This window comes from Hydractinia symbiolongicarpus, chromosome 9, assembly GCF_029227915.1.
Source record: "Hydractinia symbiolongicarpus strain clone_291-10 chromosome 9, HSymV2.1, whole genome shotgun sequence".
NCBI classification, from domain to species: Eukaryota; Metazoa; Cnidaria; class Hydrozoa; order Anthoathecata; family Hydractiniidae; genus Hydractinia; species Hydractinia symbiolongicarpus.
Genome location: NC_079883.1, coordinates 23,826,709 through 23,844,498, shown reverse-complemented (window position 1 = coordinate 23,844,498; position 17,790 = coordinate 23,826,709). Strand labels below are relative to the sequence as shown.

General features: G+C 31.7%; 2 protein-coding genes across 5 annotated transcripts in view; both read left to right on the top strand.

Annotated features, from left to right (window-relative positions):
* The first annotated feature begins 3,297 nt into the window (after nt 1–3,297).
* On the top strand, nt 3,298–4,488 carry LOC130656998 (D-aspartate oxidase-like). The gene has a single exon (XM_057459952.1). It carries the CDS (start codon nt 3,386–3,388, stop codon nt 4,373–4,375), a length of 990 nt encoding a protein of 329 aa, XP_057315935.1. The 5' UTR covers nt 3,298–3,385; the 3' UTR covers nt 4,376–4,488.
* Nucleotides 4,489–4,974: 486 nt separating this feature from the next.
* The window catches only part of LOC130656994 (ATP-binding cassette sub-family C member 10-like), a 30,525-nt gene continuing 17,709 nt past the window's right edge, over nt 4,975–17,790 (top strand). For 3 of the 4 annotated variants that reach the window (XR_008985038.1, XM_057459946.1, XM_057459945.1), the window contains exons 1-14: nt 4,975–6,357; nt 6,826–6,915; nt 7,022–7,126; nt 7,574–7,690; nt 7,912–8,037; nt 8,136–8,221; nt 8,368–8,509; nt 9,887–10,052; nt 10,132–10,352; nt 10,529–10,621; nt 11,142–11,186; nt 11,265–11,369; nt 16,881–16,988; nt 17,547–17,653. Coding sequence is in view for 3 of the 4 variants with exons in the window: in XM_057459946.1 (XP_057315929.1) it covers nt 5,188–6,357; nt 6,826–6,915; nt 7,022–7,126; nt 7,574–7,690; nt 7,912–8,037; nt 8,136–8,221; nt 8,368–8,509; nt 9,887–10,052; nt 10,132–10,352; nt 10,529–10,621; nt 11,142–11,186; nt 11,265–11,369; nt 16,881–16,988; nt 17,547–17,653 (2,681 nt within the window). In the remaining variant the exon portion in view is untranslated. Of the gene's footprint in view, nt 6,358–6,825; nt 6,916–7,021; nt 7,127–7,573; nt 7,691–7,911; nt 8,038–8,135; nt 8,222–8,367; nt 8,510–9,886; nt 10,053–10,131; nt 10,353–10,528; nt 10,622–11,141; nt 11,187–11,264; nt 11,370–16,880; nt 16,989–17,546; nt 17,654–17,790 lie in introns of those variants that run through there. The other variant, XM_057459947.1, reaches the window with a different exon arrangement.

Here is a 17,790-nt window from a genome sequence, read left to right as displayed (position 1 = left end):
CCTTATTTTTGGCCTAATTTTTAAGTAATCAAATAATCTTATTTTATAGCGCTGAATTAACCTGCCATAATCACTTTTGCTTTAGGTTCCAGAATAATAACACAAATTGATAGAAACAATGTATTTCTGTTGGAATGAGTTGATACACCACATTCAGTATGCGTAGACTATTTAGGGAAATTTTGGGGGAATGGGTAGGAATGAAGGTGCCTCCTTCGTGCTTCGTCATATGCACAAATATATAATGCATAACCTGAGCGTCAGGATATGCGTTATAGGCGTTTTCATGCCCTGAGCGTCAGGTGCATGAGACAGATGAGATGCACTGAGCGTCATATGCATTGACATGTCCTGAGCGTCAGGCACATGCTAATTATGGTGTTCTCTTCCATACCCTGAGCGTCAGGTGTATGAGAGATGCCCTGACCGTCAGGGGCTTCAACATGCCCTGAGCGTAAGGCGCATGTTTACTATACACATAATGACTACAGTAGAGATGCCCTGAGCGTCAGGTGCATCAACATGTCCTGAGCGTCAGGCACATGCTAATTACTGGTGTTTTTATTCATACCCTGAGCGTCAGGTGTATGAGAGATGCCCTGATCTTCAGATGCTTTATCATGCCCTGAGCGTCAGGCACATGTTTCTTATTCACATAACAACTGCACTAGAGATGCCCTGAGCGTCAGGCGCATCAACATGTTCTGAGCGTCAGGTATATACATGCTAATTACTGGTGTTCTTATTCTACTTTATGAGAAACTCTTTTTATTATGTCCCCTCTTTTGTCTGTTATATGAAAATAAGTTTCTTAATGTTGAAGATTATCTCATCCTGCTCAAATTTTTAAAAGTTTCTTAAAATTTTTGACTTTCCAAGCCTAAGGTTTCTTATAGACTGGTTTCTTATAAAAAAACCGTGTAACATGCATAGTTTATTCATGTTTGGCATTGTGTTATAACCATAATAACGCTCTCATATTGGACTCCAGCAAGACAAACTCTCATGCTTTTTATTTGACCATTGACACAAGGGAGGTACTCAAAGATTTTAAACCTAATTCCTGAAGTGGAAATAAAGGTGTTGACAATTTATAGCAGAATCTTTTGTATGCACGAAAACCAATACTTTCATAAAATTGTTTGTAAATTTAGCTTCTGTTAATCCTTGTACTTATATATACTACAAGCTTTAAGTAAATATTTAGACTGAAGATGAGATAAGAGTAGCTCAAAACATGTATATGAATTAAAAAAAATGTGAGATTATTAAATTAGTAGTTATTTTTATAATGCAATAAACGTCACAGTCAAAGCACAAGAGTGACCTAATCTAACAATTTTTGTAACACCAAAGGTGGAATGCCAACATAAAATGTTTAATATACATTTCCTTTTCTTTTAAAGAACCCCCTTGTCACTATGGGTGTTTCCAAAATAGAATTCCCGTAAATGGAAAGCCTGACCATATTTATACCTTCACTTACTTTGCATCTAGAATCGTTTTTTAACAATTTATTTCCTGATTTCCAAACACTCAGTGATCTAATTTATATGATTGTAACAAAATTGTGTGATGATTGCAAAACAGGATTTGTATTTATTATTCTCACGAGTGAACGTTATAAAGTCATAGCAAAAGCATGATAAAGTTAATATGCATTTCCTTAATTTTGAAGAAGAATTACAAGGAAAGCCTGTCTAGTTTTATACCACCAATCGCTCAGCATCTAGGGATCAGCCAATAAGGTTATAAATTGTTCTAAATTGACAAAAAGTCATGTACCTAGGAACAAGAGTAGCCTAATCCGTCACAAAATTGCATTCAACATCGATGTTTGTTAATGTTACCCCAATAAGTGTTTAGATGAAATCATCTTGGGAGTCAAACTCCTTTTTAAGACTGTAAGCTGTAAGATACATCTGAAAAACTTGTGCAGTGTGGGATGTTGGGTTCTTATATGCAACCATTAATAATCAAGACCTGGGTAGGGTCCAGTTCCTTTACAGGCAAGTGAGACTAATAACCCTGGCAATCTTTAAGATTAGGTGTATAGGTAGAAACCACCCCCACTGTGTCAGGCTCTACATGACATGTTCAATGACTAAGGTAAACCTAATGTATATTAACCACAATACTAAAGAACTGTAATTCTGTCACCACAATTAACATGAGCAAAACTTGCAGTTTAGCTCCATCTAAAATTATATTTTTCCCTTAATTATTTCCTTTTTGTGTCAAGTGTTCAAAGATTTTGAAAAAGACTTATAACAATATCATAATGTATAAAACTACCTTTGCACAGAATGGTAAAAACTGTGCTTGTTTAAATTAAATTTACAGTAATGTGAAAAGGTTTGTTTACATCGTGGTTCGTGTTTTTCATGTTATGCACAAACGACGATAGCCCACGATGCGTATTTTTTTGAAAAATTGTGGACCTTATACGATCATGTTTCGTGGACTACACAAACAAAAATTAAACATTACACCGTGGCGTCCACGATAGATAACTTCTATTGTAAAACAACAAAGATCGTATTAGTTCATCAATTAAATCAAAAACCAACAGCAAAAAAATGAATTAACACTTATTGTTTTAATTTGTTGTCATAAAGCTACCTTAATAATAGATTTTAATCATTGGTGAATCAAAATGCGATCTAAAAAAGCATTTCTATCGCCGCTTTTCGTTTCTAAACTTTTAAAATGCAATCTTAAAAAACATTTCTATCCCCGCTTTTCGTTTCTGAACTTTTAAAATGCGATCTAAAAAAACATTTCTATCGCCGCTTTTCGTTTAAAAACTTTTAAAATGCGATCTAAAAAATATTTCTATCGCCGCTTTTCGTTTCTAAACTTTTAAAATGCAATCTTAAAAAACATTTCTATCCCCGCTTTTCGTTTCTGAACTTTTAAAATGCGATCTAAAAAAACATTTCTATCGCCGCTTTTCGTTTAAAAACTTTTAAAATGCGATCTAAAAAATATTTCTATTGCCGCTTTTCATTTTTAAATTTTAAAATGCAATCTAAAAAAGCATTTCTATCGCCACAGACAAATTTAACTTTTCTTGACAAATGACATTTTGTAAAAATACAAATATGCTTTTTTAACTTATAAAACCTGAAACAAACAAATTAACTTTAATGAAAAACTAAATTATACTGGCTATATATACAAATAAATATATATACACACGATCCTTTGTGGAGATAATAATATTAGCATGTTGGCCACGATAGAATGTTCGAATGTTTGTTATATATAAAGACCGTGCACGTTCGTGTGCACCATGCTCGTTACATGAACACAATGTTAACAAACCTTTTCATAGTACTGTATTAATGCAATCAGAATAATTCACTTATGTAGTGCATGCATAATGAAAGTTGCAGTTATTGGAGCTGGTATTAATGGTTTATCTTCAGCATACATTATAAAAAAAGAGCATCCAGAAGTTGATGTGACTGTTTTTGCAGATAAATTCACGCCAAACACGACAAGTGACGGAGCTGCTGGTTATCTTGTGCCATTGGATGATCATGGCACTCCTCGTGAAACTATAAATACTTTAGCAAGATCCACCTTTCAGCACATTAACAAATTACTAGCATCTTTTGATTTGTCTGCAACAATTGGACTCTCAACTGTTCACGGTTACCTTTTGTTTGAACAGGAAGTCCATGAATTACCAGATTGGGCTGATGTTGTATATAATTATCATGTTGTGAAAAAAGAGGAGCTATATAGGTTCCCTGCAGCAGTTAAAAGTGCCCATAGTTTTTCTACAGTCTGTATAGAGTCAGCAAAATATATTCCATGGTTAATGAAAGAATTTATGAAGCTTGGTGGGAGACTTGTAAACAAAAATGTTAATAAAATTCTTGAGTTATTTCATAATCATGACATTATTGTTAACTGTGCAGGCCTTGGCGCTAAACAGTTAGCAGATGATGACGAGGTATTTCCAATCCGTGGGCAAGTAGCACTTGTTAAAGCTCCTTGGATAAAAGAGTTTTATTGTTATTATGAGGCGGATGCATGCAGGTTAATTCTACCAACTCAGGAATTCGTGGTGCTAGGTGGAACATTTGGTGAAAATGACTATAATACTCTTATTGATCTCTGTGATAAAGAAAAAATAATGAAAAGTACTCAAGAGATAATACCAAGCTTAAAACATGCGGAGTTTGTAAGAGATTGGGTAGGTTTACGTCCTGGTCGGAAGGGAATTCGATTAGAAGTGCAAGAATGTAACAACGGAAAGAAAATTATTCATAATTATGGACATACAGCCAGTGGCATAACTTTGCATTGGGGGTGTGCTGAAGTAGTCCTTACATTATTTGAAAAGATTCTGAAAGAATCTTAGTACAGATTTTTTTACAAATATGTACCTTAACTGGTGTAATTTTTGCTTGGCGCTTAAAAGCTTTGTCAACTTTGGATTTACATCAACCAACACAAATTATTTACGATATTTAATTTTATAGTTAATTTGTTTTGTTTTATTTGTCTTTCTAATTTTGTGCAATCTAATTTTTGTACACCTTTTTAAAAATGTACTGGAAAAAGGTTGTTTAACATATCGAGTGCACAACGGGAGCAGACTCCCTTGATACGCGATGTACTGCATTTATAATAATTGAAACAATTAAAATAAATTGTCACGATATATCGAGAATCTATGATCATGACAAAATCTGTCTCGATGTGTCATGATGGTAGGTGATAATTAGAATAAATTCATGAATTAAGGTAGATTCACAAGAAAACAATTTACAATCTTGAAATCCATGTATCATGAATAATATGAAAACACTTTTCTTGTTATTGCTATAGAGTATTTTAATGTTGTCATTGTTTGTTGTGTTCTGTTCTCTGTTGCGATTATTGCTGGATTCAGGTGTTTAAATTCAAATGTTTAAAAACATTATTGAAATGCACCTTATCTGTAATAAACAGCAAACCTGATTAAGTATTATGACCCTCGAAAACACCAAAGTGAAAAATTATTATTTTCAATATTTTTTTCTTAAAAATTTAAAATAATTTTTTGTCTGGTCACCGTATTGTGTAAAGATTATACGCAGTGAAGCAAGGGTATGTCATTAAGCAAGATTGGCAATTTTTTTAAGCTTATTATATATATATATACTTGTTTTACCATTATTATAGAAAAAAATGGAGAGTATTCAAAGATTTTGTGGTTTGCCGTCAAATGGTTCATATCATATTTGGAACCAAGAAACAAAAACTTTTGGCCAATGTTTTTTGTGGACTGCGGTGGGATACACAAGCCATGCTGTATTTGCTGTTGTGTGTGCATATTTACTAGGTAATTTAAAAAGATCAAAAACAAAACAGAAATATTGCTTATTATGGATTATCAATATTATAACATTCTTGCTAGCCCTTACAAGCATGACTGAATTAATTATAAGCTACTCACTCAAACACAAGCACCCTCCTGCTTATGTTCTTTCAAAAACATTGTCGTTCTCAACTTGGTTGTTATGCATTTTGGTACAGACTAAAAGAGCTACGATTGACAAACAGAAAAAAGAAGGAAACAAATACATCCTCCTTGTTTTCTTGTTAATTTTGTTATCATCAACACTACAATTACACTTTGTCATAAAACATGTTTTAGATGAAAATTTGCAGTTAAAAAATATTTCTGCAGATTATATTGGAGCCATTGTTTATTTTGCCCTTAATTGCTGCTTTTTTATTTGCTCTGCTAAAGTTAATTTTACAAAAACAAAAAGAACAACGTTTAACCGTGCCATACCATCACTAAACAGAAATGCTTCCATTCAAGCGTTTGATGCGGAAACTTCGGGAGAACATACTGAAAGTTCGTCTTTGTTGTCTTCCAGTCAAAGTCAAGGCTCGTATTACGAAGCTTACCGGAAACACAAAACTGCTCGTACTAATATTTATTTAGGCAAAGCAGAAAATTCTAAAGGTATTTTCTCTTGGCTGTCATTTTGGTGGGTTAATGATTTAATTTTAAAAGGCTACCATAATCAACTTCACAATCCAGATGATTTGTTTATTTTGCCGAGCAAATTAGATACAAACACAATTAAAGAGATTTTTTCTAGTATGTTGCGCATTCAACGACATCAAAGCATGCTACGAGAATTAAATACAGATACTATTGACGATTATCAGGAACCTAGATATAAACGTCGGAAAAATGTTAAAATATCGATGTTAAAAAGCCTTCACAATGCTTTTGGCAGATTTTATTACAGTCTAGGAATTTTGAAATTCTTAGTTGACTGTCTGGGCTTTGCAGCTCCAATTTTGTTGAATCGCCTCGTTCTGTTTGTTGAGAATAAAAACGTAAGTTCAATATTTTTACTGACATTATTTTTACTGTACTTATAATAGTTGATTAACAATAATGACTTGTTTGATTGTTTTACCTTGTTTTTATGATTCGCCTCAGCAACTGACAAATTCATGTCAGCAAAAATGGTAATATGAACTTTTATTTCGGCGTCTGACGTATAGGCAATTGCCTTTTAAATTCTAGCTTTTCTTTTTAAAGCCAGCTCCTTTAACATTTTACTTAAATTCTATTTAGGGTAAATAAGCAAAATGCTCAGCAACCACTTTTATGATCTTTAATAATTTTGCAGCAAGAACTTTTTTTTTTTCAAATCACCCCGGCATTTCCGTGTCTTGACGTGAATTAAGAAAGGCTGACAACCACTTAAAACTACTTAACATATTAGTATCAACAATAATTACCTTTGTTTTTATTTTTTATTTTTGTTGTTATTTATGTGGCATTTCTTTTATTTTTAGGAGAAAATGTCAAACGGTTATTATTATGCTCTTGGTTTATTTTTATCAAATGCCATACAAGTTCTGATTTATGTCCAGTATGTATACAATGTGGGTGTTTTGCTTCTACTTTACGATACAGTTTCTTTTCTTTAGTTGTGCGTGCTAATAATAATTTTTTTCAGGTTGATGTAATGTCCTCTATTTCCTGCTTTAGATAAATAAAGTTAGACTACAGGCTCGTGCAGGACTCATCACTACAATCTATGAAAAGACTTTGTCTGTTAGCACAAGCTCTTTGGGGGAATTTTCTACGGGACAGGTAAAGTGATGTTTTTTGTGTTGTTGTGTTTTTGTGTTGCACTTGGAATGAATGAAGGGGGATAATTGGGTAAGAAAGTGTAGAGACTTGATAGTTCCTGGGGCAAAGCCCAGAGGCAGACCAAGAAAGACTTGGCAGGAGGTTATAGGACAGACTTGATACAGAGGAAGTTGAGTTTAGATCTAACACAGTCTAGATCAGATTGGAAGAGGGTCATTAATATACCCCGTCCAATGCATGCTAGCATGGAAATCGGACGTTAAGCCGAGAATGATGTTAATGTTGTTGACGTTGTTATTGTTATTGTTGTTGTTCTTGTCCTTTGTACAAAAAAGTAATTGCTGTTGTTTGAAGTGTGTTCAGTTTCACTTTTGCGTTGCTCACAACTGCGTAAACAGCATAAGTTATGACACTTTTTTGCAGTATCTTGTATATTATTACATTTAGATTGTAAATTTTATGAGCACAGACACTGATCGTATCACAAACTTTTACAATAGCTTTCACGAGTTTTGGAGTTTACCATTTCAAGTAGCTGGATGTTTGTATTTGCTCTATCAACAAGTAAGTCCCCTTGTACCCTCTTATACCTACAAGTTTAGGACCAAATTTATAAACTGTCAAGAATATCAGGAAATGGATCTACGTAAGCTAGAGCAATGAAAAAAAACAGAATTTTTTAAAGAATTCGCTAGAAACTTTGGGTAAAATAAACTATACCAGGTTCCCCCCTTTTTTTACACATGTAATGCTTTCATTACCATTGTCTAATTTTCACTTCTTAGGTTGGCTTGGCATTCCTTTCTGGTCTTGGATTTACCATTCTGCTTATCCCTATCAATCGCTGGTTAGCAATTAAAATTGGTGACTTGAGCAAGAAAATGATGACACAAAAAGATAATAGAGTGAAAGTGTGTCTTTGGCAAGCTAACTAATTTTCTCAGTTATAATTATTATACCTGTTATGGTTATTACACATTCAACTTTACACTGAAACTCTGTTGTTTAGATCATAAGTGAAATCTTATTTGGAATTCGTGTGATAAAACTTTATGCTTGGGAAAATCATTTCAAAGAAAAAGTTGAAGAGGCCAGGTTAGTTATGTTTTAGTTTTAAGTCTGCTCAAATCATGATACAGTTCTCAGATGATCTTTCCTTTTTAAGCGTGTTTTAAAAAATTGGAGTCGAAGAGTTTAAAAGGACGGAAATATCTAGATGTTTTTTGTATGTGTATTTCTAGAAAATGGGAGTTGAAAAGTTTAAAAGGAAGGAAATATCTTGATGCTTTGTGTGTATATTTTTGGGCAACCACACCTGTGCTGATCTCTCTCCTAACCTTTGCTACATATGTTTACATGGGAAATGAGTTAACAGCTGCGAAGGTATATTAGTAGTGCTTATACTTTACTAAATTTGTGTAATACAAGCTTCATCATAAATAATATCTTTAATATGATTGCCTAAGAGGAGATACATCAGTACAATACGTAAAATTTGACTAAATGTTATCAAAACAAAGGACATTTTTGTTTTTATTCTCCTTGTCCAATGACTTGGGAAACAACCAGACAAAAATATCAGAACTCGAACAATATGTCATATTGTACCAGGCATCACCAGGAAAAAAAATGATGCCATGTACTAATTTAAAAATATTTTGGTGCGCATTGTTTGCACGCCAAGATGTTTTATAGTGTGGGGTTGCCATTATTTTCTACTTCTGTGTCATTGTTTTTTTTATGCTGGAGAAAAGTTAGGGATGTTGTAGTTGTAAATCCTAAACACAAGAATTGAGTAGTGTCTGAGGTAGCAACTTTCTTTTATCAAAATATTGTTCAAACAAATATAACTTTTATATTCTTCTTCTTCTAAATAATGTTTATGTTTTAAAATATGTAAATTAAAAAGCAGTTTTGTTCACTAACTGCCATAAAACATTGTTAAATAAACACTAGCAAGAAAGTTTCTGATCTTTTCCTAAAGTTTAAAAACAAAAACCACATGTGCACCTATCTTTTGTATGAATTGTGTTTAATAATAAATTAAATTTTCTACACAAATTTTTCGATTTTATTTTACTAACCATGTGGGTAATTTTAAAGGATTTTTTTCATTCCAAATTGATACATTTCTAAGCTAATCGCTAGCAAGACTAAGTTTATCCAAAGTATAATATAATCTTAAAACTAAAACGTTGTTTTTGTCTTTTTGTTGTATCCTCTATTCTTTTATTATTTTTTTTCTGATGTGCCGTGAACTAACAGTAGGTTTGTGGTGTTTTTACACAGTCCTTAGAGATCGTCAAAAAAATTAATATGGTAAATGTGATTCACATGTTGGAGAAGGTTTAGGATTGATTGATAGGAATTACTAGCTAGAAACATTTATCAAATATAAATTGATTTACAGAATTTTTCATTTTTATGGCGTGCAATGATTGCATGCCTAAGGTATTTTATGTTTTTTTTATTTGTGTGAAAATAATTTTTATGCTAAAACAAAATATAGCATGTGTGGGCTGTGTGCGTGCTGGTGTATTTTGTTGTAGGTACGCAACTGTCAATATAAAATTTTTGGTACACATTATAGTATCCCATTAAATATTTTTGCTAGCCCACAAAATATTTTAAAGAAGAATATATTTAATGTAAATAAACATAAAAAATTAGGAACTGCTATGAGGTTTGACTGTGATGTCATACTATAGTTTGTGATATCAAGATATTACGTGATTATGTAACTTTTTAAATGTTTTGTAGGTGTTCACGAGCATAAGTTTGTTCAATATGCTCATTGCACCATTAAATGCTTTTCCCTGGGTGTTAAATGGATTAATGGAAGCCTGGGTCTCCTTGAAAAGAGTTGAGAAATATTTGTGCCTACGGGAGATTAACCTAGACGAGTATTATGTAAAGGTTACACCAGGTAAGTGTGAAAAGCCGAATTGTTGTTATCACTTTTTAATGTTATTGAGGTGTTGAAAAAGTTTTATTGTTCTGTCCAGATGATAGTGACAATGCAGTTTTTGAAATGGACAAGGCAGTTTTTTGTTGGAAGGAAACAGATCTACTTGAGATTTCACCAATTCAGCTTCCACAAGGGGATTTTGATAACGAGGAAGAACTTTATGGAGTTAAAAAAGATGAAAATGTTGTTGTGGGAGAACATACTTACAATATTGTGAAACCATTTAGTCTGAGAAACATCACAATGTTGGTTGAAAAAGTAAAAGTTATTTTCGATTATTTGGGCCTTTCAAGTATGTTAAAGTTAATTTAGTGCAGAATGAGTTTTTTTTTTGTTTTGACTTTCTCGGATTCTGCCTATTATAAAAAAATTACCCTAAAAATTGTAAATATATTTATGTTTAAATTAGAGAAGTTTTTTTTTTTACTTCTCAGGGGCAGTTTGTAGGAATTTCTGGAAAGGTTGGATGTGGAAAAAGTTCATTATTTGCTGCAATTACTGCTGAAATGGAGAAAGAGTCTGGTCATGTAAGTATTATTTTCTTACAAAATAACCTAAATTTTTTTATCACCCCACTAAAATAATTATAGTTTCAACCTTTACTATTATATCTACCACTTCAGGCCTATAACGAAAAAGTATAGCAATAGTAAAACACAAATTTGTGGTCAAAATTACCAGCCACCTATGTCCGCCATTTCGAATTACATTAAATATAAAAAAATCACTAAGTGCAGTGAAAAAATAAAAAATATAATTTTGATCAAACTTGTTAGTTTTAGCAAAACCTAAACTGGACAATAAAAATGTCATTGGTTTCAAAACGATTCAGGTGTCAACACTCATTATTAAGACATAACTAATGATTACAATTTTAATAATTATATATATATGAACAGCGATAAAGCATGAAGAATATGTAATTACAAAATTATGTTTTGTTGGAAAACACGACATACCTTTTTTTAACATTTTTATTATTCAATGATAATTTTAATGATATCAATATAATTTTTTTTTGTTGTTATTTTTTTTCTTTCTATATAGATTTACCTTGGTGATGAATTTCAAGGATTTGCATACGTTACACAGGTAAGAAACTTTTCACTGTATGCTGTCAAAGAATAAAACATAGTTCCAGTACTAACTCAAGCTTATTGCTGCCAACAGGAACCTTGGATACAACACATGACTTTTAGAGACAACATATTGTTTGGTCATTCGTTTGATCCAGAATTTTACAATGCAGTACTACATGCTTGTGCTTTAATGGAGGTGAGTTTGATTGATACAGAAAAATTATAAGTCAAACTACTTGTTGGCTTGTGGAAGAATTCACTGGTCCTCCAGTTGTGCCCGATGTATTGGTAATTTGTGCATTTTTGGCAACCTGTTATCAAGAAGTAATTAAATTAGTCTCAGGGGTCCGAGATAAAGCTATGATGCAACTATTTTTAAAGTTGTCTTAACAATAGTTTAACAAATATTTCTAAAAAATTTCAAATTTCCACTCCAGGACGGAACAAAATGATACAGTAAATTTGTGTTTTGATTGGTTATTTTGTATTTCTATTGTTATTAATTATTTACTCTTATTTTTTGCTTTAATGCCAATTTGATTCGACAACAAATCTTTGTAAGACACAAAAGACAAAAATAGTGTTAACAAGAAAAGTTTTTCCAACCTTTTAACAGTAAATTTAAAACTATATAATGCTGTATGTTATAGAGGATAAAAAAATTATTTTCTTGTTCTTAAGATATTTAGCTTCAAAGATTTCAGTCTAACTTTTCTTAATGACATCTTTTTGATTATGTAATAAGGTGGTCAGTATAAGGTGTAAGATCTTTTTAGCAAAAATTCTGAAAGAGATTTTTTCATCGTATTCTAATAAAAACTGAATAGGGGACCTGCCGTTGAACGCTGAACGTTGAATTAATTAATGGTAGAGCATGTTGCACATCCAAATTTAGGGCTTTTAGTACTTCCTGTGGAACTAAGCTGCATCTAGCTAAAAATAGTCAGATTTTTATTTTCGTAAATCATCCTGATTAATAAACTATCAAATACGCTCAGATGTCTTAAAGTTTCTTGTCTTAATATGAATTTATGTATATGCACAGACTTGTGTTAGTTCATAGTCGCTAGGTTATAGACAACTATTTTTTGCCCAAGATTTACCTGTAAAGTTCTCACAGCAATAGTGTTTTAAGTGTAATGTCTGTCTGTCTGTTGTGACTTTTGCAAAAATGATATTTTTTACCACCTGAAAGTGCGAGTTCTCAAAAAAATTTTTATTTTGTTTACATTTGTCTCGCAACCGTTAGAAATGACATGATAGAAAATAAGCAGTATGATTCGCTCGAATACATATACCTTTGAATGGGACGGCATTCGAATAGAAAGTTCCCTTGGCGTAAAAACAAACAAACAAACATAAAAATATCTCGACAAAAGGTGAACTAAAGAAGCAGATAAAAAATGTCTTATTTATGAATGTAAACAAGTGTAACGAAAAAGTGCAGATATATTAAAAGCAAGGAAAGTCAAAGTGGAGAAGTTGAGTGGATTTAAAAAGCATATCAAAAGGTTAGAAGTAGAAAAGTGTAGAAGCTATTGAAAGTAGTAGTTGAAGACAAGATTTTGAAGTTGGTTAGAATATAGAAAAAGAACTTTGATATTTTTTAGACATTTGATTTTTATGTAAGCTAGAGCTACATTTTAAATTTTTAAACAGACTTGCATACCTATAAAAAAACAACTTCTTAAAGGTTTAAAGTTTTATAAGCTTGCTAGCATAATTTGTTTACTTTTTTCGCAAAATTAATTGTGGTAACTAATGTTTTTGCTAAAATTCAAAATGCTATACTAAGCTGTTAGCTATACTAAACAAATTTGCTGGCCAAAGGGAAAATTTTGGTTTGTTGAACTCATCTAATAATTCTTACATTACTGTTCTGTTTTATCAGATAACTTTTAATCCTAATTTATATAGCCATAGCTTCTATCTCTTTTTTAATGTGTTTCACGAAGCATAAATAGGTAGCTAGCTATATATAAGTCTACCCAGTTTAATTATTTTTAACTGGCTGTCTTAGCTAACCTATGAGTTATGTTGTTATTGCTCTTATTTAGCTATTTATAGCTACCTTAGTACTTTTACTTAGGGATCTGTTATAAGCCTGAATTATAGAGGATGTAGCTAACAAGCCACAAAAAAATTTTCCAAAGACTGACTGAACTTTTCAGCATTAGTGCACAGACATTTCTATGCTCATAGTATATTTCTCACATCATTTCAATATCATGTGTGTGTGTGTGTGTGTTTAGTGTGCTTATTTTTATTGTTTCGTTGTTGACATTTACTGTTAAACTAGATCCTGCATGTAAAATACTGGTTTTTTCTAAAGATGTCATTTCTACCTATCTATCTTGGGTTGAAGCTCCGAAGGGGGTGGTATATATGGTTGTCTATTTATATTGTTCGTGTTGCAAACTGCTGTTTTTTTAAATGTTGTGGAAACTGTTGTGGAAATGGACCACTACAATATACTGTAAAAATTATACTTCACTGTAAGCTGTTGTGTAGGCTGATGTTTTTTTATATTTTGTGTATATAAAGTTGCGAAACTGTATGTCATGTCAGTTTTGCTGGAAGAAAATTCCACGCTTTCAGGTTTTTATTTTTTATTGATTCTTGATATTTTAATCTGAAATGTCAAAGGAGAACAACTTGTCAGAAGTAAATTTTAAATCAAAAACAGCACGTCCTTCAACATTATTTTTAACACCAATGTCGATGTTTGGAAGGCATTAAATTTATATCTAGAAAAATAAATCATTTCTGTACTTTATTGTCACAATTTTTTATGAGAAGATAATAATTCAGTTTGTCAAAGTTTTGCTGGAATTAATATTTGGTCATGATCAAAAATTACTGAATGTTAGGACTGAAACTGTTTTTTTATGTTATTTTGTATGTTTTTATGTTATTTATTATGTTCCTATTTATGTTCAACTTTTGTAAGGGAAGACCATATGAAAATATATGTATATACTAGTGCTCCCTTTCAGGAATATATAACCTTGTCACAACTGTAAATAAAAACACAGAAAATAACATGTCTAAAACACCCAGTCAGAATTGTTTTAGTTAGCAGTTTCCATAAAAAAGGTAAGCACTTAACACTCCACATTACACCTAAAACACTATTGTTGTGAGCACTTCACAGGTAAATCTTGGCAAAAATAGTTGTCCATAACCTAGCCACTGGGAACCATTAAACACACGTTACCAAGACTATACATCTACATAAAGACATATTAACACAAGAAACTTAAAGACACACGTTTTTCGATAGTTTATTAATCAGGATGATTTACCAAAATAAAAATAAGACTATTTTTAGCTAGGTGTAGTTAGTTAAAAAACAGATCGGTAAAGATCAGTATTAAATAAAAAATAAAGATGGCTAGGATAGGATAGGAAGCTAGGAGATAAGCACATTGGCTAGGCTAACTTCTCATCACATCATGCGGGATGTAACTATATACATTTGTAGCCAAAATCTTAAAATCGGTTTGTTTAAGTTTTATTCATGGCTAAGATAGGTGATAAAGTTCAAGAATAAAAAAACATCCAACAAAACAACGTCAACATCCAAAATTGTCCCTACCACCGTGTCACTCTGGAACAAATGCGACGACCAAGAACGATTTACAAACGTTAATTAAAAAATACATATCATAGCCTTTTAATTGGATCATTCACTACACCATAAAATTTGGGTAGTGTATTTTGACAATATTTTGACAAAATCCACTGCAAGAGGCCCTTTTGATTTTAGAGCTTAACAGGATTCCCATTTGAGAACCATGATCGGGTTTTGTATAAAATAACCCCAAGTATTTTAAAATTTGTTCTGATCATTATGGATTTTGCCCTGTCAAACAAACAAAACATGGTGCAGGAAAAACGCATAATACAAGCACTACTTTAGGGGCAGAAACTTTCGCAGCATTAACTTTTGCGTTTCTTCATGCGAAATCATGGATATTTTTTAAAACGCGAAAGTTTTTTCACGATAAAAAAAATCATAGAAGCAGTACAATTTTCAAAAGTAATGATTTATTTCTACTTTAATCGTTGTCAAATACAAAAACATGTGATGTTTCTTTTCTTCTTTGGAGCTGCGAGCATTTCTCGGATGTCCCAATTATTTGAAACATTGGGGGCTTACAGTGTAACGACTGTAGGCAACAACGTCATGACAAAATTGAACAAGTTTCCAACCGCTATGTATTCTGTTGGTTCCATGTAGAGAGAACTAGATCAAATAACGTTATGTTAATTTCGCTTGAAGAATAGTAGCAGCTTGACATTCTATTTCTAGTCCTTCTTGTACTAAGGGAGAATGGCGTTAATGTTCTGGAGAGAGCATGCAATACAGAGATGCACCTCGATCTAAGAAAGATTCAAGAAAGTGACAACGATACTGACTCAGAATGGAAAGTGGCAGATAATTAAATTTACTTAGCCTAAACTTGTATATTTTATACATTTTTGATTACGGTAAAGACCTTAGATGTGATTTAACGAATAAATTTTTTTCCTGGATTTTGCCCATTCTCGAAACTTTGTTCACACGATTACGAACCTTATTTAAATTGGCGAAAGTTTTTTTTAAACGCGAAAGGTAATGCCTGCGAAAGTTTCTGCCTTTAAAGTAGGCTTCTAAAGAGTTCAAACAAGTTATAAAATTATGATTGATTTTGCAGGGAAGATAAAAGATATATCAAGTCCCTTTGGCAAAAGTAATGAAGCTCTAAAAAAGAGAGTTACAGTATTGAATTCCTGACGCCTGGGGTTAAAATATGCTATCACATTTTCTTTCATTACTAGCTTTCATTTCCACTGACAACTAACATTTTTTTTCTTCAGTGAATACAAAAGAATTTTCCCCCTTTTTATCTTGTTTTGAAGAATTATTATAACAACATTTTTGATATTTTAAACCAAACAGTGCACAAAACTTGTTTAAGTTATACCCTTACCATGCTTACCATTGCAGTATTTTGGTTTTTCGTAAATATTCTAAACTAGTTGGTGGCTTCTGGTTAAATCCACAAGCTTGCGTGTACTTTATATCACATTTTGGGTCTCTGTATAGCATAGCATAGTATTATTAATACAAAAAGGTTTTTATTCCAGAACTCGAAAATTAAATGTTACAAAGAAAAAAATGTATTTTGACATGAGAATTCAACAAAACATTTTAGGCAAGAATGTGCCAAACAAGCAGATATAAATTTTATAACATAGTTCTCCGTACTTTTGGCACTGAAACTTGCTTTGTTTTTTACCTTTTTTTATTTTGCATTGTGCATTCATTTGACTTTTTTTTACTTTTACTTTTCTTTTACTTTAATAAAAATAAAGACTTAACAGTATCCTTAAGTTAATATTCGTTTTTAAAATTTTGCAAATTGTTTCTGTTAAGATATTTTGCAAAGATTTTTTTTCGAGAATAGACCATATTTTGGTCATCTTCAAAAAAGAATTCACCTAGAAATACAAGGGAATAAAAAATATGTGATGATTAATTTCAACACATCAATCTTTAAAAATTCTAAAAGATGGAACTTTTTATCCTCCATAACATATAAAAATATAATTTATCTGGCAAAGTCCCTTGAAGTTATTTTTGTAGTTGTAATAAGAAGTAAGATTTTATGTCTTTAATTCTTTGTGTTTTCTAAATATAAATTTTTTGTACATCAAATAGGATCTTGAGTTGTTGCCAGCAGGAGATTTAACAGAAATTGGTGAAAATGGAGTCACGTTAAGTGGAGGACAAAAAGCAAGAGTTGCACTTGCGAGAGCTGTTTATCAGGTTAATTTCAATATTTTTTAATACTTTACGTGGAATTTTCTGGCATACTTGTTAAGGTTTTGTAAGTTTTATTTTCCTTATTTTTTATATTTTTTAGTTTTTTTAGTTTTGTTAAAAAAAACCCTGAAATTACCTCATATTCGTTAAAAAGAATTCTTGTTACTTAACTTCAATAATAGTCATTATACCATCACAAATATTGTCTGGTTGCTACTATTCACATAAGAATAAAAACGAAAAATATTTAACATGTCAGAACGTGTTAAGAGGATTTTAGGCTACGTAGGGTGTTGTGTTTATAGATAATGCTTAAAAAATCAACAAACAGATTACCTGGAACCTTTTTGGTATTTCCCTAAAATGCTTAAATTAAGGATGTCTCAGGACTTCCTTAAAGTTCAGTATTCTTATTAAACATTGTTGCATCTACACAAACAAAGTCTCTTGTTACCAATCTGCTGATAAATTCAGCTTTATATACTTTTGAGTTTATTTTAATTTACTGATACACTCTTTCTTTAATAATAATCTTATGTGACTAATGTGTCAATGTTTCAGGATAAAGATATATACTTATTAGATGATCCGATTGCTGCTGTTGATTCAGATGTCGCTGCTCATATATTTAACCATTGCATCATGGGATTATTGAAAAACAAAACCAGGTATAATTTATCTACTGATTAAAAAAAAGAGAGAGGGCTTTTTTAAATGTAGACTTTTCCGACCTGTGTGAATTGCATGCTTTGGTGAAAAGTTTGCACCAAACTTTGACAAGACTAAAATAACGTACATAAAGTGT

Excerpts from the sequence above, each read along its gene's own strand:
- LOC130656998 (XM_057459952.1), top strand. The coding sequence starts at position 3,386 with ATGAAAGTTGCAGTTATTGGAGCTGGTATTAATGGTTTATCTTCAGCA.